The sequence below is a fragment of the Macrosteles quadrilineatus genome, unplaced genomic scaffold, assembly GCF_028750875.1.
Source record: "Macrosteles quadrilineatus isolate MER2022 unplaced genomic scaffold, UCM_ALF_1.0 Scaffold_9__3_contigs__length_116548681, whole genome shotgun sequence".
NCBI classification, from domain to species: domain Eukaryota; kingdom Metazoa; phylum Arthropoda; class Insecta; order Hemiptera; family Cicadellidae; genus Macrosteles; species Macrosteles quadrilineatus.
This window is the reverse complement of record NW_026542602.1, coordinates 61,168,012-61,191,918: the sequence shown is the minus strand read 5'-3', so window position 1 is coordinate 61,191,918 and position 23,907 is coordinate 61,168,012. Positions and strand designations below refer to the sequence as shown.

Genomic DNA, 23,907 nt, shown 5'->3' with positions numbered 1-23,907 from the left:
ATAAAGGGTTTTTTTGTAGTCTACTACATTCTTCTAACTATTATAAAAAAAAAACTGAAAACATATATTTTTTTTGTCAACAGTGTTCTAGCATTGACTATTTTTAGATATCCAAAACTTTTGGATATCTAAAAATAGTCAATGCTAGAACACTGTTGACAAAAAAAATATATGTTTTCAGTTTTTTTTTATAATAGTTAGAAGAATGTAGTAGACTAATGAAGTTCTATACATTTTAATTTTTGGGCTTAGTAGTACCGGTACTATGGATTAGAAAAAATATATTCATAGCAGGAAAGAAAAAAATAAAACCTTTAAATAATTATTATGCACTCTCAATTTAAGCGATAGCTGAATCTTATTCTTAAAGAGTATTACTGTATGAGAGTTGTTTCCTGAGACATTGTTATTTATATATTCTAATAGTTTTTTTTGTTGTAATTCATATTTGATAGCTCGTGATATTTGTTTTTATTATTTCAATACTTTTCTTCACAAAGTCTTATACCCTGTTATATTTTGTATTCTCGACTAATAAATAAATCCCTGTCACATATTGTGATAGCTTTCGTATTTTATGGGTTATAAATAAATATTAGACAACATTCATTACAAATTAATTTTAATAATTTACCTATAACTTTATGTTAACTTAAAGTTATAATATTTATATCACATCACACAAACACATTTACCTATTTACAAAACAGGGCCGCAAGAGATTTTACGGTTTGTGGGAGGGGGGGGGGGGGGCGGAGGAAGAGAAAAAATCTTCCACAAAGAATGTGGAGAGGGTACATTAATCTCTCAGGCCCATAGCACTTCACATGTAAACCTTATACAAAATTGTACTTCTGAGTAAAAATCGTCACATTTGTGTCCTATTATAAAATGCACTATTGAAGGACACTGCGGCAAGATAAATACTGATGATATATTGCATAGCTACTCTATAACCCCCTGAAATTTAATTTTCTTAGTTAAGATAGCTAAACTTTTATAATTTTCCAAAAAAAGTCTTTTAAAATTTTGTCTATTCTTGTTCTTTCAAAACAATTAAATTATTGTGATTTTAATATAATAAAGCACTTGATTTTTGAAAGCAGTTTATTTAATAATAGGTGTAGAATGCAGTTGTCTGCTTGCAATATTGAGCGGAGCTAAATTAATCCAATAATTTTCTAAAGTCAATGCTACATCCGTTTCTCGTAAATGAGATATAGACTTGCAGTATCCAATGTCAATTATTATAAGTCTAGTTAACATAAATGAATTGTCTACTTGCAGGAACCAAAGTCAATGGCACATTTATTTGGATAATGTAAATTACCGCAATTGTCTACTTGCAGTATCCAAAGACAATGGTACATATGGTTTACGCCAAGGGAATGTATACATGCAATATCCAAACTAAATCGTTTCTTTTCTTTTGGTTCACATTAACGTAATTCAAATTTACAGTACCTATTCAAAGTCTGCATTAATGGTACATCTAGTGCACGAAAATGGAAAGTCTACTTGCAGTATCCAAACTCAATGGTAGGCCTCTATATTTGGTTCACATAAATGGAATGGCTATTTAGAGTATTTAAAGTCAATGGTGCATCAGCCTAATTTCGGCGACCCTAATTATTGGTTATTCATTTTGTAGTAAATTATGCTCCATGCTATTAATCCGATTGTTCTTCCAAACAAATGTCATGGTGACCAATAAACCCAAAAGACCCACATGTAAAATTTCTAAAAGTTTAAATTCACCTAGGTAAAGCCCTGTGGTCCAATTTGTACCATTTCAGATTTATACCTTCCCATGATTGGTTACTATGACTGTGCTAAATTTGGTGCAAAATGCTTCAGCTGTTCAGGAGGAGTATTTCAGTATTTGTAAAACAAAAGCAGGAGTGTAGTATAAGAGCTTCGCTCCGCTCAATTATATCTTTAAGACCATCACTTCTAGGCAAAAAAAATGAAAGAAATACCTATTAACAGTAGAGGGAAGCAACTAGCAACCTATGGCCCTAAAGTAAAATGCAGGTCAGAGTGGAGAGGAACCACCCGAACCATTTTGTCTTAACCCTTTTGTCTATTGTGTCACGTAGAGCTGCTCAGACAGATCTCCTGTTCATTTTGATACCAAATTTGAGGTAAATCTGTGAATTTTAACTTGCTATTCTCTGATACTATCATACTAATACTATAGACTAATCAACACCAGTAGACTTCTCATCCCATTGAGGGCTAATTTTATGATTTGTGCTTTACTGTTTTATATAAAGGGAAGACGAGATATTGTTTATCATTAAACTTTGGGTAAAAGAGGTTTTAAATAACTGAAATAACAAGAAACAAATTGTAAACAAAAACACGATCCTAGTGGCGGAACCAGCAGTGAAATTGTCTTCAGCTGATCCCTAAGGATGAGAAATCTACTAAGGGAGTATCATTTCTATATGCTAATACCTAATGTTATCACTCTGTAAAGATTCACAGATTCACTTAAAATTTGGTATCAAATTGAAGAGAGGATTGAAGTACAGTTGTTTATACCATTGGATTTTTATAATTTATTCAACTAAAAGATATTGCACAGAGATAGTAGAGCCAGAAATATGACTCACTGACCAACCCACCATCTGCATCAGCCGCTCCACGCCACACACAATTGACAAGGGATAAGACCATTAGTGCAGTCGCCGTCGACTGGTTCTGCCTCAATCTTACCTGCATTTTACTATAGTCAATAATAAGGCGTCTACTCACCCGACCAACTAAACAGGCCCTTCCTGTACAAAATACTGATTTCACCATCTCACAGATTTGGTACATATTTTTTATGTATTTCCTCAAATGTATAACAATTTGTGTTTTACTTTCTACAACTAAACAACCTATTTTCTAAAACTTTGTACACCTATCCTATTATATACTATAAAGTAAAAACAACAAACACATAATAGTATTCTCAGTGAAAACTACTGTAAAAACAATCAGTTTGAATGCTAAACAAATATATACAATGTACATTAGATTATAAATAAAAAATATTGATATAAATACAACTCCTAATATTATATTTAAGTGATTTGTGTTGCAATCTCCTAGCGTTCAGTAAGGCCTTCCTCGATTATTTCTGTATTTCGCCAGTTTGGTAAAGTTGTGTCCTTTGGACCTGCGATTCATTCTGTATCGATTAAATTTCGGTGGAGACACGGGTCTGAACTCTGCAAATAAACAATTAAACTTCAGTATAAGGTGAATCGGTGACTCAACTGATAATTAATGAGTTTGTGATCCAGTCAGTGAATTGATCTATGCAAATTCTTAGTTGCTCTTTGAAATAGACTCTCCCAATCAGTCATTTAACTTACATGACTACTCTGGGTAACCCATGCCTATTATAGGTAACTATAGAATAGAGTGAAGAAATGCATATCCTAGAATTACTTAACAATGTAGATTAGAAAGGTACTGGTTATGATAAAATGCTACACTGTTGTGTTTGCTTATAAACAAGGGTAGTGTATAATGTAAGTTAATTACTCAGTAAACGTGTGAACCTTGAATATTCATGGAGAGAAATAATTCTTGTTGGGTAAAAATCCTTTTATCTATTTATTAGGCCTGCTTACCATATAGGCTTACCTAGTTAATGGCAAGTAGGGCATGCACAATAAGCTTTAGTGATGTGCCAGGAACCTAACCCCTCCCCCCCCCCCATAAAATACAATATAAATTACCTTGAGATCTTCTGTCTTCAGGTATGTCAAAGAGACTTGTCAAATCTTTGGGACCAGTCGATGGTTTTGGTCTTTGGTCAAATTGCTGCTTAGTATTATTATCCCAAAGTTGATTTTGATTTACATTATCATTTAATTGTGGCCTTCTGTAGAACAGATTGTCAGAATCTTTTTCAATATTTGCCGCCCGAGCTTCATCAGCGTTATGCTGTGCAGTGTTGTGAACACCAGAATCTCTGTCTCTGGAATCTGGTCTCCTGTAAAATAAGTCGCCACCATCAACCTCTGGCTTGACTCTTGGACCATCATAAGGATTTCTATACTGTGAAGTATCGTGAGCGTCAAATCTCGAGTATGAACTATGTTGGTCATACTCATCTTTGACGTAAGAGTCTTCAAAAGATCTATTGTAATCATCAGTACTAGATCGTCCCTCGGATTTAAAGTTGACGTTACTAGTACCAGGAGTTTCCCTTGATAAAGTTCTCTGACCCTCAGAAACACTGTTTGAAGTTTCACTTTTTATGCTTAAATTCATTGTTTCATTAGAATTACTATGTTGAAAATCCCCAGAATATCTTCTTTGGTCATCAGAAAAACTGTTTGGAGTTTCTCTATTCATGCTCGAGTTCATCCTTCCACAAGAACTATTGCTTTGAAAATCTCGTGGATTCTCAGTGAGTCTTCTCTGATCACCAGAAAAACTAAAGCCACGATTATCTAGAGATGGCTTGTTATATTTTGCTGCAGGTTCGCCGCCTTCTTCATCACTAATTCCCTGATCATGCTCCCTCTTAATGGTTGTATTTGAAGTTGTTACATTTTGCTGACCACCTTGCAACACTTTTGATAAACGCTCACTCAAGCTGAGCTTCTGGTCTGGATCTTCATCGTCGTCAATATGTGTTTTCAGTGGTTCATTTGGCTGTGGTTGAATTTCCTGGAGATTAGATTTTGGTGTATAAACAACTTTTGGTTTGGGTGCAAAAAAATGAAATCTGTTATACACATCATCTCTTTTTCTTTGAGGATTTGTTGAGATGACACAATTTTTGTTCTGGGGCTTTTTAGGAGGGTCTGGTGGCGCCGACTCTATAAACTTCATAACCCAACTTGGTTCGTTGTCACTTCCAAGCGACACACTTTCTACATCACTGCCAGGAGTTTGTTGATTTGAGACTTTTGTCTCTGTTTTTGCAGGAAAGAGAGAATTTTGACCGCTGTTGGCTTGTGGATTGTAGAATTGGCTTTGGGACATTCCTTGTGGCATCTGAGAAAATTCATGTGGCCTTTGGGGCATTCCTTGTGGTCTCTGAGGAAATGCATGTGGCCTTTGGGGCATTCCTCGTGGCCTCTGAGAAAATGCATGTGGCCTTTGGGGCATTCCTTGTGGCCTCTGAGAAAATGCATGAGGCCTTTCGGGCATTCCTCGTGGCCTCTGAGAAAATGCATGAGGCCTTTGGGGCATTCCTCGTGGCCTCTGAGAAAATGCTGGAGGCATTCCTTGTGGTCTTTGGGGCATTCCTTGTCCTTGCCTCTGAGAAAATGCATGTGGTCTTTGGGACATTTCTTGTGGCCCCTGGGAAAATTCTTGTGAAGTTTGGGGCACTTCTTGTGGCCTCTGGGAAAATTCATGCGAACTTTGGTGCATTTCTTGTGGCCTCTGGGGAAATTCTTGTGAACTTTGGGGCATTTCTTGTGGCCTCTGAGGCATTTCCTCGATAGGCTTACCCATGTTTGTAGTTTTAATTCCGTTACAGGATCTGGAAAAATATGATTTCCATTATAATTGGTGTTATTTGTACTAACAAAAATGAGGCAACTTAAAATAAAATTTAAAATGCTAAGATTAAAAAAACTAAAATGGTACTAAATAAAAAAAATAAAAAAACAGATTAAAAAAATTAAAAAATATTTTAAAAAACCCACATTAAAAAAAACGGTATCAGCAATCCTTTAATATGGGTGAGTGGTGGGAGTTATACATTTTATGTGTTTTTTATGGGAAAATAACATAAGTAGGCCTAACAATAACTTTTGAGAAATAATTTTTTCAGGAACATACTAATTTGAATGAATCCCGGTTTTTTTTTATAAATCCAATTTTTTTTAAATTTTATAGTTTAGTAAATCGAAAATAACATCAGTTATAATAACTTGTGACCCGTATTTTTTACGGGAATGGTAATTGTACCATTTTATTCAGAATTCAAGGAACCATAACAAACTAAATTTGAATCAAAACCGGGTTTTTCCACAAATCCGATTTTTTTTTTGTACTTTATGGTATTGTTATGGGGAAAATAACATAAGTTACAACAATTTTTAACAGTAATTTTTACGGGAATTGAGTTTTTACCACTTTGTTCAGAATTTAAAGGGCTATAACATAATAAATTTGAATTAAAAGGTTCAGGCTTTTTTTAGATAGTTTGGTTTTTTCAGTATTTTATGGGCTTTTATTGGAAAGTCGCCATTAAAAATCAAAATTTCAAAAAGTGAAAAAACGTTTGGAGATATAGTACCGTAGACTCCCTCTTATCCGGACTCCTTGGGACCGAGGCCAGTCCGGATAACGGTTTTCCGACTAAACCGACGTCCCCAAAAACTCGTTAAAATGGACTGTTTACTGTGACATTCGACTTAAATTTAGGAGAGCATTGTATTTAGACAAGTGATCACTGGTCTCAAATCTTTCCCACGAGAACAGTTGTTTCAGTACTGCCCACTTCCTGCCGATCTAGTCCGGTTAAACCAATGTGCTGATAAAAATTGTCTGGTTAAAGAGATGTCATTTCCGCCGAATGTAGTCCGGATAAGAGGGAGTCTACTGTAATCATTATTGAAACAGCAACAAACTGGGTTTAGCAAACATTGTGACCCTCAGAATGGCCACAAAATACGCTAATTTTATAATTGAAAATTCAATAAAAACGTTTTGAGTACAACACTTAAATATACATACTTTGATGGTGGTCTGATGAGTTTATATTTCTCATTAATCTTAGCATTGATTAAAAGCTCCTCAAGTATGTCTTTGGGTTTTCTCTTTTTGTAGACACACAGAATATGGCTTGTCCCAATCCATCTGATGAACAAACCCATCTGCTTTGCCATGCTAAAAATGAAAACATAGCCTATATGAGCTAAAAATATGTGAAAATGCAAAAGATACTACATATTTTATTTTGTTGTTGCCAAAACAAGTGAGATGTTTATAAAAATAACAGATAAGTGTTAATGTGCAGCATTCATGATAGGTAAGCCAGTTGATCTGACAGAGAGGGACTCAATTGAACAAACCCCATAAGGACAAAAATCCAGTACAACACTGTAAACATTGGTAATTACCTTGAACATCCCTTCCATCACCTTTAATCTCATTCTTAGCATCGATAGTTTTTTCCTCCCTCCTCATATTAATTTGGCGTTACATTTTTTTTAGTCCATCACTATAAATTAAAAACTGTGTGTGATAAATTATGTGAGCATTTGAACATTTAAAGTGCACTAGAGACCTAACTATACGAGCTTCTGTGTTAACCGAGGCACATCTTGAAGGCAAATATTTTAAAATTGTGTCAAATCGGAGTCTGGCACATATTGGTATAAGTCTGTAGAGGATGGAAGAGTTTGGCCAAGGCAATTGCAATTGCAATCAATTCAAAGATGGCGATGAACCTTATACGGTAGCTAGACCGATGGATTCCCAAAATCTTTGACAAACATGATATTTAAAAATACCCCTGCAAAAGCAAACCTGCAGACCAAGCGAATTGCTACTAGCTGATATATCTCACTAAAATATCTCAATGAAAATGTCCTACTTATTCCCTACTACCATTAGCTTACCAAGTAATTAGGTTTGCTACTACACAGAAGATAATAAGTTGTGTTTTTTTATTCAAATGTTAATAGCTTAGTATGGAATAAACAAATTTGCTAAAATTTGATCAAAATGTGTTCATAGACAAGCAAACTACAACAGTTGATTTATTATCCATATTGTTAGGTGTCAACATTATGCTTCTCCACATGTTAGGCTAAGTAAGTAATGAATTTGCTAAACAAACTCATTTATCGAGATATTATTTCAATTTTAAAATAACTTCACTATCAATCTACCTTATAATTTATTTCAGTCTCTCCAATTTGTGAATTTTTAGATCTTGTGTACTTTAAATCAACAAAAACTAACAATGAGGTTTACAACTTAGATCCTGGAAAACTTTATTTGTTAAACAACAAAAAACCTAGAATTAACTCGTCCTTACTCACTCAGAAATTTGCTTCCTTTCTTCTCCTGAGTATTCATCACTAAAATACAGATCTTCGTGACAAGACTTTTTGAAGTTTTTTATAATGTGGAGAGGTGTTCCGAATTGTTTGCCTGCAATCCTACATTAACAAATATTCTATAAATATAAAAATATAAATTGCAGCCTATTGCTATGTTGTAGCTGTAGTTTAATGATCAGTCTTCAACATTCATAAATACAATAGCCTTCATCAAAGAACAGTAATTAATAATAATTATCATGGTAAGCTTTGAGTGGGAGTAGTTCTTCAATAGAGAAAGATCTTATTAGAGAATTCTTTAGGGACTTTTTTAAAGATAGATAGACTTCAAACCACCTGGCCACTCGATTCTCACCCAGATAAAAAAATTTCCAAGGGCCTATTCATTAACTTTCAGTCTTACTAGGTGTTGCTGCTTACTTAAAATCACTGCCTTCCTTTAATTTTAATTAATCACATGCAAATTCAATGTTGAAATACATTTAACAGCTGGTTCACATGAGTGTAAAACGCGCATTGGCCAAATAGTCTACCTTGGTGTGCTTTGAACCAACATCGCCAAAACGCAGTGCTTGAAATTTTACTTTAAATGCCACGTTTGCTTCTAGTTCCATAGTCGCACTGGTTCAAATAACACCTTGCGTCTACCACTGTCATGTTAACGGTTTCACATTTTGCTAACGTGCACTCAACGTGGCATCTATTGTTTTCATGTGGGGGAGCGAGCTGGCGTAGTGGCTAGAGCGCGGGACTTCGGTCCGTGAGGTCCCGAATTCGATCCCCACCAAGTCACCAATGGATTTCATCTAAGTGATAATGCCGCAACCCCTAGGTCTAGCCTGAAGTAATGTGAAAAACAAACCCAGGCTCGTGTCTAGCGTCCTAGGACAAAAAAAAAAAAAAAAAAAATGTCCTCATGTGAACAAGGTGTAACTAAGGAAGTGTCGATCCAATAACTAGACATTGGGATCAGTATCGAGAATCAGTTGTCAAGAATCAATATCGATACTCGACAAGTATGTGAAGATCGAGTATTGATATAGTACTAATTTATTACTTGTTATTCTTTTACTACGTTCCTGCTGTAACCACTTTTGTATGAATATTTAGCCATCTTGTTAATATTTCGTTCATTTTGTAAGCTGGTGTAAACCGTTGAGAAATAAAAAATAAATATGGGTGTCCGTGGGTCACGAGCACTGGAGATGATGCGGAAGGCAGTGATAATGTTTCTGCGACTAAGAAAGGTATTTAGGATTTTGCAGTGATCACGGACGACGATGAAGAAGTCTCCATGATCATGGGAAATGATCACAACATTACCTTGAGCTCTGCTTGATCAAAAATTTTCAGGCTGTATCACTGTATTGTTCTTAAATAAATAATAAATAAAAAGGCCTTTATTTACAAGCGAGTTTCATATAAATGATTTTCAAACTTACTCAAGTCAAACTAAAACTAAACAAACCTAATATATACAGAAATATAATATAAAAAATTCATTCTTGTAATTATTGGAAGGAAAAAATGTTCTTAGTTATAGTAAAATTTCTTTTTGATATTTGTATCATCTTTTTTTGCATTTTATTTTTAAATGGTATTTATTATTTATTTAATATGTTTAGAAGGATTGGGATTTGAATTGGCTTTGGCTGAGTTTTTCATTGTTATATCAATATTATTTTAGTAACTTTGAAAACACTCCATTAAACCTAAAATTTTTCGTAAAGACAGGAATTAATTGGTCTACCTAGTTTAACCAATCTGTAGAGAAAAATTTGTATAAAAATAAATGGTATAGGTATCGGGAATTGATAAATTTTGGTATATAAACAAATTTATATAAATCACAAAACAGGAAAAAACACTAACCTGTAAAGATTGGTCTGGCGTTTGGCGTTTGGGTTTAGAAGAAAATCAGGCGTTTCTCGTGTCGTACCAAAATAAGATTTCTTTGCCTGAAAATTACAATTTCATTTAAGTAAAAAATGAAAATACAAATATGCAAAACTACAACTATCTCCTTTTAACGTCCACACATTTTACAGTAGAACTCCCCAATTAGATGCTATTCTGTCTTAAAAATTTGACTGATAACTTTTGAAACCGAGACATCACTATTATTCTACTGAAACTTTGTTGTAATCAAAAGTTAGACTCAAAACAAGTCACGTATGCTTTAACAAAAAATTCCCAGATTTACAGTCATTCAATCAGCATCCAAAATCAGGTTCATAAGCGAACGAACCACTGATAGTAATATGGTTGAAGTTTACAAATAGTAAAATCACCTTAATTGAATAACAGCATTTACTTAGGTTCACGATTGCATTTTCAACTGCTTTCATCTTTCCTGATTTTTGTCCAAAGCCTCTACTTCTGCCAACGACATTTCTATCAATCATCGCTTCGAAAAAACTGAAAAACAAAAGTCATGTATTAGAAAGTAGGCTTGCACAATCAAAAGTACGCTAATGAAAATAGCTTAGGTTAAAAACAATAGTACATGAGATCTGTCCTTAAAATCTACTGTTCAATGGTGCCATTAAAACTGGACAATCCTCCAAAAGGATCCATAAAAGGGCAATAATTTCCAATGTGATCCAGGGTTTTGATATTTACCCCCCCCCCCCCCCCCCCACAAATGTGTGTGTTAGTTCACCCAGACCTTTCAAAACCTTTTCAAAAGAGTTAATGTGTGTTTGTCAAAAACTTTTTTGTGTCTTAGAAAAAGACATTGATACATACTATGAAGTAAGAAATAGACCGATGTCAACTATAGTTGACTAAATAAATATTATGTACACTCTAATTGATCAGAAAAACTAATAGAAAAGATTGGGCTGTGGGTTTGTTTGATTCAATGAGCTTGGTCGAAATGGGAAATCTGGCCTGCAGGTTAGAGTAGTGACTAAAAGTCTGGTGTCAGCTATAGTTGACGATCGGTAGCGAACGTGTTTAATACATAAGCGTAATCCTCAAAATCACAATTGAGCGAGAGAATAGTTTTTATTTCAACTTAATTTTTTTTCATCTGTAGAGTAGTCTTGTGTAAGGCAAGGCAAGGGGATGGGCTCTCCCCAATCCTCTTCAACCTAGCAATAGAAGAAGCTCTACAAGAAGTGGCAACAATAGATAAGGGAATTTCAGTTGGCTCCAGAATTAACATATTAGCGTTTGCAGACGATGTCGTCATTTTTGCAGAAACTTTAGAGGACCTACGCCTACTAACAAAAGTATTTATGGACAAAACAGGAGAATTAGGACTAAAAGTAAATTATGGGAAAACCAAATATATGCAATTTTCAAGAAATCAAGGTATAGCCCAAGACCCACTGCAGGTAGATAACCATAAATTTGAAAAAGTAGAACATTTTAAGTACTTAGGGGTTATCTTATCCAGGGAAAACAAAGAAGAAATAGAAATTCAAAATAGACTAAATCTGGCAAACAGATGTTTCTACGCTTGCAACAGACTGATGTCCTCTAAGTTACCTACTGTCAAAAAACACCAAAGTTAGAATTTATAAGACAATAATAAGCCCAGTATTATTATACGGAGCTGAAACATGGAAACCAAATAAAAAAGAAGAAAAGAAGTTATTCACATTTGAAAATAAGATTTAAGAAAAATCTATGGACCAATTTATGAAGGTGGTGAATGGAGGAAGAGACACAACAGAGAACTGAGAGAACTCTACAGAGATCCAGATGTGGTGTGTGAATTTAAGTGTAGAAGAGTTAGATGGGCTGGACATGTTTTACCAAGAGAGGAGCAAAATAAGTTAAAACTAGTTTTACTAAGAAATCCCGAAGGAAGACGACCGAGAGGAAGGCCAAAACAAAAATGGTGGAGCCAAGTAAAGAAAGACATGGAGCAACTAGGAGCAACTGAGGAGGATGCAGAGGATAGAGCAAGATGGAGAGGCTTTGTTGGTGCGGCCAAATATCTTCTTAGATATGCATGGCCCTGAGAGTAAGAGTAAGAGTAAGTAAGAGTAAGAGTAGTCTTGTGACATGGACATTGATAAAACTAATTTACTTCAAGAAATAATGCAGCAGTTTTCATTGGACGAGGTGAGAACCAACATATCTTCTCTGTGTTCTCTCCCCGTGGCGAGGCACGGACAGAAAAACTAGTTAATAGTCTGTCAAAAGCCCGTAGGCAAGAGGGAGAGTTCACCTACATCAATCCGACATGGTTTCTCTTCTTCTCTATGATAAACTCCTCTGTGTCCGGGTTATCCCTCACCGAACAGAAGAGTATTTCTCTCTTGTTCACCAGCTCGTTCCATTCCGTGAAATAATCCATGAGAATAAAGTTATCAGCAATCCAAGGGCTAATCACGATATCACCTTCATCTGCGGTTGAGTCTTCATTTAAGGTACCTACAAACATGTACATTTCATGTAATAAAATTAGATGATGAAAGTTAATTTGGTTACCAAACAAAAGTTCCTCACATCACGGATTGTATTGCTTAAGTAAAATAGATCTTTTAAAAATTCAACGTAAATACCTCATAATTGTCAATCAGTTGAACAGACAGAATAGTAAAATTTTCAGTCTATCTTAGGAAATAGTTGTGATCTCAATTTTAATGTGTCTTTTCGGAATGAGTACTGAATTTTGTTGTTAGTTTATTTTTTAATTCTTATGACTAATTTAATTTAAAATAGCTAATTTGATAATACCTAGTCTTTTTTTACTTTTACGAGGTTATTCAAAATCAAAACCATAAATGTGTCAATAACAAAAATTTTTGATTCTTGAAACCGATAGATAAAAAATCAATTCTCGATACTGGTAGCCTACCAGTTTTTAACAAATTTTACCACATGTTCTATAGCTACTACAGCAGCTCCTGTCTTTATTTCCTAACATAGGCTAACACTTTTTGGGTTAAAAAAGTTTTTTTTTCAATTTGTAGCCAATCAGATTCAACTCATTCCAAACACATTGAATAAAAACAAAAAACAAAATTGTCCCTTACTGTAATAATATATACAGTGAGTCTTCATCTTACTGTATAGATGAAGATCTTTAGTACAAAAGTAAAACTAAATTTTTATCATAACCGATGAGATGCTATAATAGCAACTACACATATTTTGAATAGGAACATGTCAATTCTTGATGTCGATTTTCAATACCACCGAACCGATTGAAGCCTATACTAATTTAACACTTGGACATTTGTATCAGCATCGTGAATCAATCGTCAAGAGTTACTGATACCCAACGTGTCTTCAAAGAATGCACAATTGAAAAAAGGACACTTTGCCGTGATTGCATATGACGATGATAATGATTTCATGATCGCAGGCGACTCGGATGATGTCGATACGACTGCATGTTCAAGATTTTGCTGTGATTGTGGAAGACGATGTTTGAAGATGTTTCAAGGGACAAAAATAAAAATATAGTATTTTTGTTCAAGTGGAATTTGTCTAATGTTTAAAAGTTATATCAACTCCAAACATGAATCATACCTGTTGCAATGGCTTTGGGTATAACAGCTACCTTTTGCATTACTTCAAAATTATCAGCATATCTGAAACAAATGGAAAGAGGGTCAGAAAAATACTCCATGTTAAATACTTATTTTTTTCTGAGATTTCAATTGATAAATTCCTCATATATTAAGTACGGTAGGTCAGAAACTAATGCTTTGAGTGTGAATTAAATGGAGAATACTTTGTCAGCCTATCAGGGGCTACGGAACCCTACTGTTATTTGCCCAAAGCAGGATAGCTTTCCTTGATTGATGGCATGGGTAGAATGATCTCAAGATGAAAGCACGCTGAGTATTAAACTAAAAATTACTATCCGTGTTTTTTAAGTGTCTTTACAGTCTGGCATTTTATACAAAAAATAATTATTTTTTGGTTAAACCATTAATTTACAATCATGTAGGCTACTTAATATTTATGTTAAAACAACTAAACGTAATTTCTGAATAAATTATTTGTGATTTTTTTTTATCGTGCCATTTCACTGCCACATCTTATATGCAGGATGGTTAACCCATTTTTAATAATACTACAGGGCACCAAACGCTGTACAGACTCTACAAATGTTCAACAGCGAAAATGACTAAGTTCTCGTAGTGAATGATTCACCATTAGATAATGAGTGACACACTGGGATTCCGGTCAGAGTCGAAGTATTCAAGTAACAATACAATCGAGGCTTTAATACTAAAATAATCTGAAACTACTAGAAATGACAATAGTAAAGGTATTTTGAGTCAAATTAAGTAGTTACTTGTCTCGTGGTCCGACCAGACGGCATTTGATGTTCTGGCCACCGTCATTCAAGAGGCCCCGTAGTAAAGCGTTTGTTGGTGTTACATAATGTAACTTCACTGCCTTGTTGGAGCAGCCCACTAGAGGGGTGAGTGTCATTCCTTTCTTTTGACAGACTCTACAACACAACATGTCAGTTAAAATACATACAATACTCTATGGAAAACATGGCTCGTTGTGGTTAAATACAATGGTCTTTAGAAAAAATCAAACTTCATATAATTATTTGCAAATCCACACGGATAAAGCCTTCCATTGACCAATTAGAATAAAATCGATCCAGAAGAACTGTAGATTTAGCTGTAGTTGAACAAAAACATAACTAATTCAGTATTATCTCACGACTATTAATTTTGGGGTTGCTTAGTTTTATTGCAAATGTTCAGCTTTTAAATGGTGAGGAAATAAAAAATATGAAAACCCCCATTTTAAATGTATTCCTTATGGAAAACATGTTTATTTTTCACTATAAATACTAACATAAACTAACTTTCATAGTTATTTGCAAATCTACAGAAAGTGAGCATTCCAATGAGCCATTAATAATACAATCGGTCCAGAAGAACTGTAGATTTAGATGTACAAAGATTTTTTAAACCGAATTATTTTAAGAGTATATGAAAAACGGAGAAAAAAATTTAGCAGTTAACTACAAAAAGATCAGTTGACTTAATTTCAGCAATTTTACCTTTTACAGAATTAACCATCAAACATAGGCTCAGAACCGATCTTTTCCCTGTTTGATGTCCCCAGAGGCGAAAAACGCCATTCGTTCAAATTCATATACGATACATGTTTTTTAAGTAAGTACCGTTTTTAAATTTCTCCGTTCCGGAACTGTGATTGGGATTTTTGACATTTGTGCTGTGTATGTGCATCTATTGGCAAGCCTGCGCCAGAAATTCGGCAACAATCGACCGTGTTTACATCCGGTTTCGAACATTCAAAATGGTGCCGCCAATTGAGACTGCCGCCAAGTGTGAAGTGCACGCTGTAATAGATTTTTAAATGCTGAAGGTATGAAAGTCATTGAAATTCATCGACAGATTAGTGAAGTGTTTGGCGAGAACTTTATGAGTGTCTGAATGGTAAGGGCATTTACGATTGGCAAGTGGGTAAGGGCATTTAAAGACGGCCGCACCAACGTTCACGATGAGCAACGCACCAATTTATCAGTAATGACAGATGGCCAGCGGCCTCCCAGTGCGTTGCTCATCATGAACGTTGGAGCGGCCATCTTTAAATGCCCTAACCCACTTGCGTACCATTCCGTCACTCACAATGTTCTCACCCAACACTTCACTAATCTGTTGATGAATTTCAATGACTTTCAGACCTTCAGCATTTAAAATCTAATTACAGCGTGCACTTCACAGTCGGCGGCAGTATCAATTGGTGACACCATTTTGAATGCTCGAAACCGGATGTAAACACCTCCGATTGTTGCCGAATTTCAGGTGCAGGCTTGCCAATAGATGCACATACACAGCACAAATGTCAAAAATGCCAATTGTAGCACTGGGACAGAGAAATTTAAAAACGGTACTTACTTAAAAAACATGCCTCGTACATTTAGCAAAAGTCAATGCCACCAGTCAAAGAATAGGTTGACTTAAACTTTTATTGACAAACTACTACCAATTAGCTTATTTAACATTCCAATTTTCTAGATATTATTTCTCTTGAACTAAAAAAGTAGCCTACTTACTTTCTAATAGCAGCTCTGTCATCTTTCACGATGTTCAGAACAAAAAGATCCGCTTTGGTTCCGTTCTTGATGTGATATTGGATGTAACTCATCAGTTTGTTGTAGTTTTCAACATAGTCAACTGGTCCTGTTACTGGCTTGGGGAACTCAGTTCCCTCGGAATTCTTTTTCAAGTATACTGTACTAAAACATGCAAATAACTTATTATTTTTTGCAGTGGATAAACAATATTGCATAACAGAGGTGATTACAAAAGTGAAACGGTCAACGTTAAACACTGTGTCCACTAATACAATGAACATTTCAATAGATATTTTGTATTAAAGGGTGTTAACCAAGAATACGACACAATTACAATTGTGAGCCTAAATCAGATTCACATTTTACCATCCATATATAAAGTACCCAACCAATGAACTTTTGAGAAAACTAAAAGTCACAACCCAATCATAAACTTAAAATGTTTGTCATGACGAGAAACCTTGCGCAAAACTATCTATTATTTCATAAATTGCCCTTTAAGGTCGTAATTCCTTTCCAAAGGGAACTTTCCATAACTAATGTTAAAAGTACCTCAACTGCACTTATTTGTTTGTAATTCTTTCAATTAAATACCTAATTAAAACCAGATATCATTATTTGTTTGTATTACTGTATTCTGTTTTGTTTATTTCAGCTTAACTTCGCCAATCAATATTTTATTAATACTTTGAAGTCAAAAGGAGTGAAGCCCGTGGGTAACAGCTAGTTGACAGTCTTAAATAAATACATACCGATAAATGTGTTTAAGGTTAGGATCCGGATTGAGAGCACAGTCCGGTACTTGGTTCTTGTTTATATACTCTGGATTATTCTGAAATAAAACCCAAAACATACTTTCAGAGAGGTGGTTATCAATTTATTTGAGGACTAAACCATGCAGTAACTGTTCCAAAAACTAAAACTTAAGTTGAAGTCGTAAATACTTTTACATGTTAAGATTGGATTTCATTCGAGGCATACCAAAAAATAAATTGGTATCAAGTGTACATGTACAAGTCATTAGGGCGATGTACAAAAAATATTTACATGCAACAAAAGGAGAATTGTCAGTGTAAAAATGTTCAGATTAAAAGACATCCCAGGAATAATGGTGATATATACATCAAACCTACAAAATATTCACATTTTTATACAGCAAGCAATGTTTCTTGTCTAGAAATTAAAAAATAGGTAGTTAGTGCATTGAGCAACACTTAAGATAACATACTTGTGTCAGTATCCACACCAGATCGCTATGAAAATTATAATCACAATGGAACTGAAATAATAGTCTAGTACCTATTTACACGATCACTATGTCAAGACTCACTATATGTGTCAAACGCACCCACGCAGGCGTTCCTGATAGTGAGAAAGATTACAGTAAAAGCCCGCTAACCAAGCATCCGAAGATCCGTCACTTTCAATCATCCGATTTTGTCTAAAAGGCTACAAATATTTGTCAATTTAGTTTTAAGCCGTATTAGCAAGTTTGTCACAGTTAAGAGCTATCGGTGGAGTCAAGAAAAAGTCAAGACAGACACTTAGTCGATCGACAGGTGCTAGAAAAATTGTATTAGTCTTGCAATAACGGCTATTTTGAGAGGACAATTGGTAATACGGCATTTTCAATAAACCGGCACTGCCAAAGTCACGAAGGTGCCGGATTAGGCAGTGTCTATACTGTAAACGAAAATGTAATATTTTGTGATTCATGGTACAAATTTCCATAGAATGATGTCATCTGGAGGATTATGATCGAAAATTACTAGAAATCCCATTTAGAATACTCAAACTGCTGTTATGGCGTAACAGTCAGCTAAAATTTGATTCACATGTGAAATTGGTGACTAATTCCTTGTCGAGACACCGCATCCCACGATCCAGCAAAACTTACCCAAATAACATAAAAAGAGTCTAGCAGCTTGTCGAACAAACGTTGAACAGCTTTCTCTTCGGCATCGCAATGCAGTCTACCAGTTCCTTCTGACAGTAAGACCTGAGTCTCAGGGGAATGTAGTCCACCTTGCATTATACCACACCAACTAGAACCATTAAAAGTTTAGTTACTATTAAATTTTCATATTTCATAAGAATATGTGTATGAACATTAATTATTGACACAAAGACCTAACTAAAAATAATTGTAAAGTAATGAAAATGTTCTTATAGTGAATCCCTTACGTAGGGAATAAAAGCCATTAAAGGAAGGTCTCATGGAAAGACCTGGACCCAGGACCGAATTGCTTAATTTTTTGTTTTCCTATTCCCAGATGACAAAAACACCATGCGTTTAAATTTACATGAACATATATGTACGTTAGCAAAGATCAACTAAAGCAAAAATGATTCCAATTTTGATTAAATTTGCATTTTGAAATGTACAGTATGTGCAAACCCACATTCTTTCAAACGAGTTTGCCAACCAGCATGATCAGGGGTTTATGGGGTAAGAATTAGTTTCTCAAAATACTCCCGCTGCAGCAAACCTGCAGACTAAGCATATAACAATTTTGTGTGGAATGAATGCCATGATTGCTAAGTCTATCAAGAAACCAAATAAGTCACGGAATCCCCAGCTTACGTACAACCTTAGGTAACCTACTACTATTCTATAAGAAAAGAACACTTAGGCCTAGTTATAAAAACATACATACCACTCTTCTTGGCCTGTCACTTCGTCAAAGAACGTCTCTCTCTTTTTTAAGAGAAGGCCATAACCAAATTCTTTAAAACTGGCTGACAATGACCCAAACAACTTCTTATCTTCTTTTGCACTTAAGTAGATAACGAGATTAGGGAAAAGTTGTTTTAAGTCAGCCTCCTGTTGATCCATGGTTCAACAATTTGCCTTAACCTATATAGGCCTACGGTACTGTGTTATTATCTTTTTACATGATCTTGGTTACAATCGTAGGCCTACTAAGCATGCTCATACTCTGCATTAGTGACTGATTTACGGTTGAGCATAACAATTATCCTGAAACAATAACAGAATATTAGTCTAGTTAACTATAAGTTGGCATGCACAGTGATAAATAAATATACATTAATTTCAATAATTCAATCTAAAATCTAGCCTAAAACACATACAAATAAACAGTATCAGCAATATGAGACAACATATCTACCATTTAAATTAAATTTTATTACCGTATCATAAACTAAACTGATCTCACCCCAACCTAACCTAGGCCTATATAGACGTACGCCAGAGCAAAATGTTAAAGAGTGGAAGGCGGCTTTCTTCTAGAATTGATTCATAATTATATCAGAAAATCAATAGGACTAGGCATACATTAAAAGAAATGTTTGGATGAATATTTAAATTGAATGAAAATTTCATACGTACGATAATAGGCCTAGGCCTGTATCATAGCTTTGGCTATTGATACAACTAGACATTCCATCCCCTTTAAGTTAAGGTGTTCGCCAGTTATTAGGCCTAATCAAAATCATAGTAGTTTATGTGAGCCCCAGACAGATTATGATGATCTACATTACTGATTTCAGTTGAAAGTCGGAAAGACTTTTTTAATAAGTTGGAACGACTTATTGTGAGCTATGGATAACTTACCGTACTATTGGGGCCCATCAACTAAAGTGTTTAATAACTTAGGGGGCTACCAAATTGATATATATATAGGCCTATATATATATATATATATGTTACACTCAAACTCTGAATTCGGACAATGTCCAAAATTTGTACCCACTTCGCAATGTGGACAATGTGAAATACCCACGTCGCGGAGTGAGCATTTTATTCGGTCATTGGCCAAAGCGAAATGCCCAGACCGTGTTGTGGGTAAACTGATTTAGGCTACTCAAATGCCGAAGTTCAAGCGTTCTTCGGCGATTGAACAAATCCAAAATACCCACAAGGCGGTGAGAACAAAAGTAATTGTCCACATCGGGTTGTGTTGTGCTTGCGCATTTTTGATATCGTTAACTTATTTCATTGTGTTTCACCCACTATTTAATTGTGCAAAAATAGTCTGGAAGTTGCATAAATTAATGAGTCGGTTCATTATAACCTAACCTTTACCTTCCTAATCTAACCTCACTTCAAAACACTTAATACAGTCACGAATCCGCATAAAACCCGACCTACCTTCCTCACATGCCTAAATAAGAACTGATTATTTGGTTTTAAAAATCAAAACAAATTGATTTGATTTCATTCCGCATTAGATCAAATATAGACAGTTTTTTTGCTCTCCTCACTCAGTCCTCCTCACTCCTCACTCATTACGGACCCGTCCAGTCCAGACCACGCCATATTACCATTACCTTCAATACCGCTCAATTATCCTTAGATTCGTAATCCTAACCTTCGTTTACGGCCACTACGGCAACTTAGGAATCTCTCCGACAAAAACTGACTGCATTTTTGGATTCAGCGTTAAAAATACTGTAAGTAGACATATAAAAATAACATCATATCCCAATGTAAATACAGTAAATATTTGCCGTACAGTGTATAAGAAGCTACGTTTAGGTGCTCATCAGATGTATGGTTGGGTTTTATCCTAAATGCATTGTTGTAAGTTAGTAAATATAGGCCTAAGCAGAGAGATTATATCTTATATTATTATATATTTATCACGCCTAAGCCTAAGAAGTTAGATTTCTTTGGTGGTGAAAAATACTTACGTTTATAATTTTCTGCAAGTATGATCATCCTTTCAGCTATGCCACAGTCACAGTCTAACTTAGATACAGTAGGCCCTAGCCTAAAAATATACAAAGAGAATTAATTAACTTATGATGCCTTATTTTGGTTATACGTTTTCCTACCACCACAGTGCCCGACAACGGTTTTTTAAGTTTATAAATTAAATTGTATTAGTATCCTACAACCATTGACTTGGTGTCTATTACATTTATTGTAAAATATTTAATTTACAGACAATAAAGATTCTGTCTGATTCTGACAACTTCACCTATCCCTCACACCACGACCACGACCACAACCACAACCGACAACGACAACCACTCACTTCAGTCACTTCCATTCCACTAGTCCAGTCAGTCAGTCAGTCCAGTCCAGTCCATCCACTTCCTTCTTCTTCTTCTTCTTGCTATAGTTAGCCTTAGTCCCTCCCGTGTGCCCCACCGATAGTTTTATAGTTACTGACGTCGAGTCAGGAGATGAGCCCTGCGCCCTGGCCTACCTTGCGTATGAAGGCGCTACTGCGCTAGTAGCCGTCAGATGACCCTGACGTTAGCGAATACGTTTGTGCGTGCAAGTAACATTTTAATTTAAATGTATAAGTGTCAACCTATTGTGTTAATAGTGTACAGGGTTAATTATTCCGTTAATTATTCCGTTAATTATTGATATTTCAGCAATTTCAAATGTGTGTTTTTTTTAAATTTAAATATGTAAAGTGTATTTTTACATTTACAGAACCATATTATTAATTGGTTAATAGGCCTATACATCAAAACAGAAAATTATAATGAATGTTTATGTTACCGGTTTTGGTTTCATATTTATTTGATTTACGTTTTTATTTAAACAATTATTCTAACTACTCATATTATTGATATTTCAGCAATTTCAAATGTGTGTTTTTTTTTTAATTTAAATATGTAAAGTGTATTTTTACATTTACAAAACCATATTATTAATTGGTTAATAGGCCTATACATCAAAACAGAAAATTATAGTGAATGTTTATGTTACCGGTTTTGGTTTCATATTTATTTGATTTACGTTTTTATTTAAACAATTATTCTAACTACTCATATTCGATAGATTAATACCACTGTTTTAGTACGGTAGTCTACAAACTAAAACACAATGAAAACTGTAAGTTACACAATTTTTATTTACACGAAAACACACATGAACATGATGTGTATTGTTACGAATTAATTACTTACAATTTACATTAATGGAAGAGGTTGTGCCAAGTCCATGTCCTCGTTGTCTTCAGAACCACTATCGTTGTTACCATCCACAGAGCTGGACGAAGATTCGTCACTTTCCTCCCCAAGATGTATGATCATCTCGTCCACAGCTTCTTCCATCAAGCCATCCTTGGCCCAGTAGTCCTTCTCAATATTGATGACATGGTGACAAAAGTTTTTCCATGTGGCATTACTGACGCTATCCAAAGCTTCGATGGCAAGTTCTTGCAGAGAACTTAGTGACATGTTTCCTGATGTATTTCTGGATCTTACATGGTGCTTAACCTTCGACCAGACGAACTCAATAGCATTAAGATCGCACATGTAGGGTGGAAGCCGTACTACTGTGTGTCCGAATTCTGTCAGGAGTTTGTCTATTTTAAATATTTTTTGTGGAGGTTTCAAACGTTGAATTGCTTCTAACAAATCTGATTTTCTGGTGGACTTCTCATCGTAGTTTTCACCATGCCTTTGGAGCCATTCAAGCATTGTTCTTTTAGTGGCCGATTTTGTTGGCACTTTGTCTTCTTGCTCCCCATGATATGGAGCATTGTCAATTACCAGTACGGAATGTTCAGGTAAGTTTGGAATAACTTGATTCCGTATCCATTTATCAAAATTATTGGCGTTCATCTGACCGTGGTAATCACCAGTGGTACTGTTAGCTTTGTAAATCAGTCTTCCTCCAGTTAAAAATCCATCCTCAGAGCCTATATCAACAATAATAAGTCTATTAGATGAATTCATGTCAGACAGCACTCCATCAATCTCATCATTTTGCCAACATTTTTTAAACGTCAAGTTTCCATCCACCCACGTCTCGTCCAGATAAAAGATTTTACGGCCATTCTCCCTGAATTTTTTTATTTCACGTAAATATTTACATCTCCAGTTTACAATATCGTTTCTCTCTATCAAAACCTTCCTCCTGGACTTGCATTTTTTCCACCTGAACCCCATTTCTTTCAGGACACGGCGTAAAGTCCAATCACTCCATCCAAAATTTATCCTTTCTTTTAAAATTGGCAAAATCTTTTTGCAAGTTGGAACCACTTTTTTCTGGACATAAAACTCTCTGATTACATCCAGAATGACACGTCTATCAAAACCATCAATAGTAGCGTTGCGGTGATCAGGTCTTTTTCTTTTTTTTCCAGGGGTACTCAATTTTGAATCAGGTGTCAGCTTCCCTTCCTTTCTGATTCGTTTCACAGTAGCTTGAGAAACTTTGCAGTAATTTGCAGCCCGCTCCGTAGCCTTTGAAATAGGAAACAACAAAGATTTGTCCTTCGCTTCCTGATCACAACACTGGATAACTCCACGAATCACTTCGCGTTCACTACTGTGCACAGTTGAACCATGACTTCTCGTGTTATGCATTTTTAACTACTCGAAAAATAACCACAGACGTAATAACCACTCCGCACTCATAAATGAAGGTTGGAACTAAACTACTCTAAAAATATTAGGGATGGGGGTAAGAGAGGAAGGATGACTCATAGGACGAGTCCAAGTTCAAGGTGAGACAGCGTCGAGTAAAACCACCGTGCAAGTGGTGCATTGCAACTGTACACCACTGACCGTTGTAAAGTAACAAAACAATAGAGAAGTCAATTCACCCAATACATAGTTTTTTTACTGAGTAACGACTTCAAACCTTCTTTCTAAATAACAATGGTATGGTATTCTAATGATATTACAAAATTATATTTCTTTATTAACTAACTATACAACAGTTATATTTGAAACTACTCGTTTGTAAGAAAAAAAAAAAATATATGCTAATTTTTGGTGTACTTTATTTAAGATATTAAATTAAAACACTAGCAAATACATTACGCATATTTTCAATTCAAATTAAAGTGTTTAAATATGTTTTATAACTTATTTTAAAGAATAACACACACTCCCTTT

At 35.0% G+C, this 23,907-nt stretch overlaps 2 protein-coding genes across 2 annotated transcripts; both read right to left on the bottom strand.

Moving 5' to 3' along the window:
* Positions 1–789: 789 nt before the first annotated feature.
* LOC129004011 (uncharacterized) lies at positions 790–20,997 on the bottom strand. The gene is made up of 14 exons (XM_054432382.1): positions 20,731–20,997; positions 18,732–19,054; positions 17,972–18,119; positions 16,827–16,906; positions 16,054–16,236; positions 14,305–14,463; positions 13,530–13,591; positions 12,224–12,425; positions 10,328–10,454; positions 9,909–9,994; positions 8,016–8,135; positions 6,703–6,855; positions 3,738–5,500; positions 790–3,221 (listed from the first exon to the last, which is right to left on the bottom strand). The coding sequence occupies exons 2-14, from the start codon at positions 18,908–18,910 to the stop codon at positions 3,106–3,108; spliced, it is 3,378 nt and encodes a 1,125-aa protein (XP_054288357.1). The 5' UTR covers positions 18,911–19,054; positions 20,731–20,997; the 3' UTR covers positions 790–3,105.
* Positions 20,998–21,969: 972 nt separating this feature from the next.
* LOC129003495 (uncharacterized) lies at positions 21,970–23,373 on the bottom strand. Its single transcript, XM_054431791.1, has one exon. It carries the CDS (start codon positions 23,371–23,373, stop codon positions 21,970–21,972), a length of 1,404 nt encoding a protein of 467 aa, XP_054287766.1.
* Positions 23,374–23,907: the final 534 nt, after the last annotated feature.

Bases quoted from the DNA above. Each gene is read 5' to 3' on its own strand.
- LOC129004011 (XM_054432382.1), bottom strand. From the start codon at position 18,910: ATGGATCAACAGGAGGCTGACTTAAAACAACTTTTCCCTAATCTCGTT. The intron at 16,907-17,971 runs GTAAGTTTTGCT...GTTTTATTTCAG, and splicing joins ACTCTTTTTATGTTATTTGG to AATAATCCAGAGTATATAAA. The intron at 6,856-8,015 runs GTGAGTAAGGAC...TTTCATTTTTAG, and splicing joins GAAAGGAAGCAAATTTCTGA to CATGGCAAAGCAGATGGGTT.
- LOC129003495 (XM_054431791.1), bottom strand. From the start codon at position 23,373: ATGCATAACACGAGAAGTCATGGTTCAACTGTGCACAGTAGTGAACGC.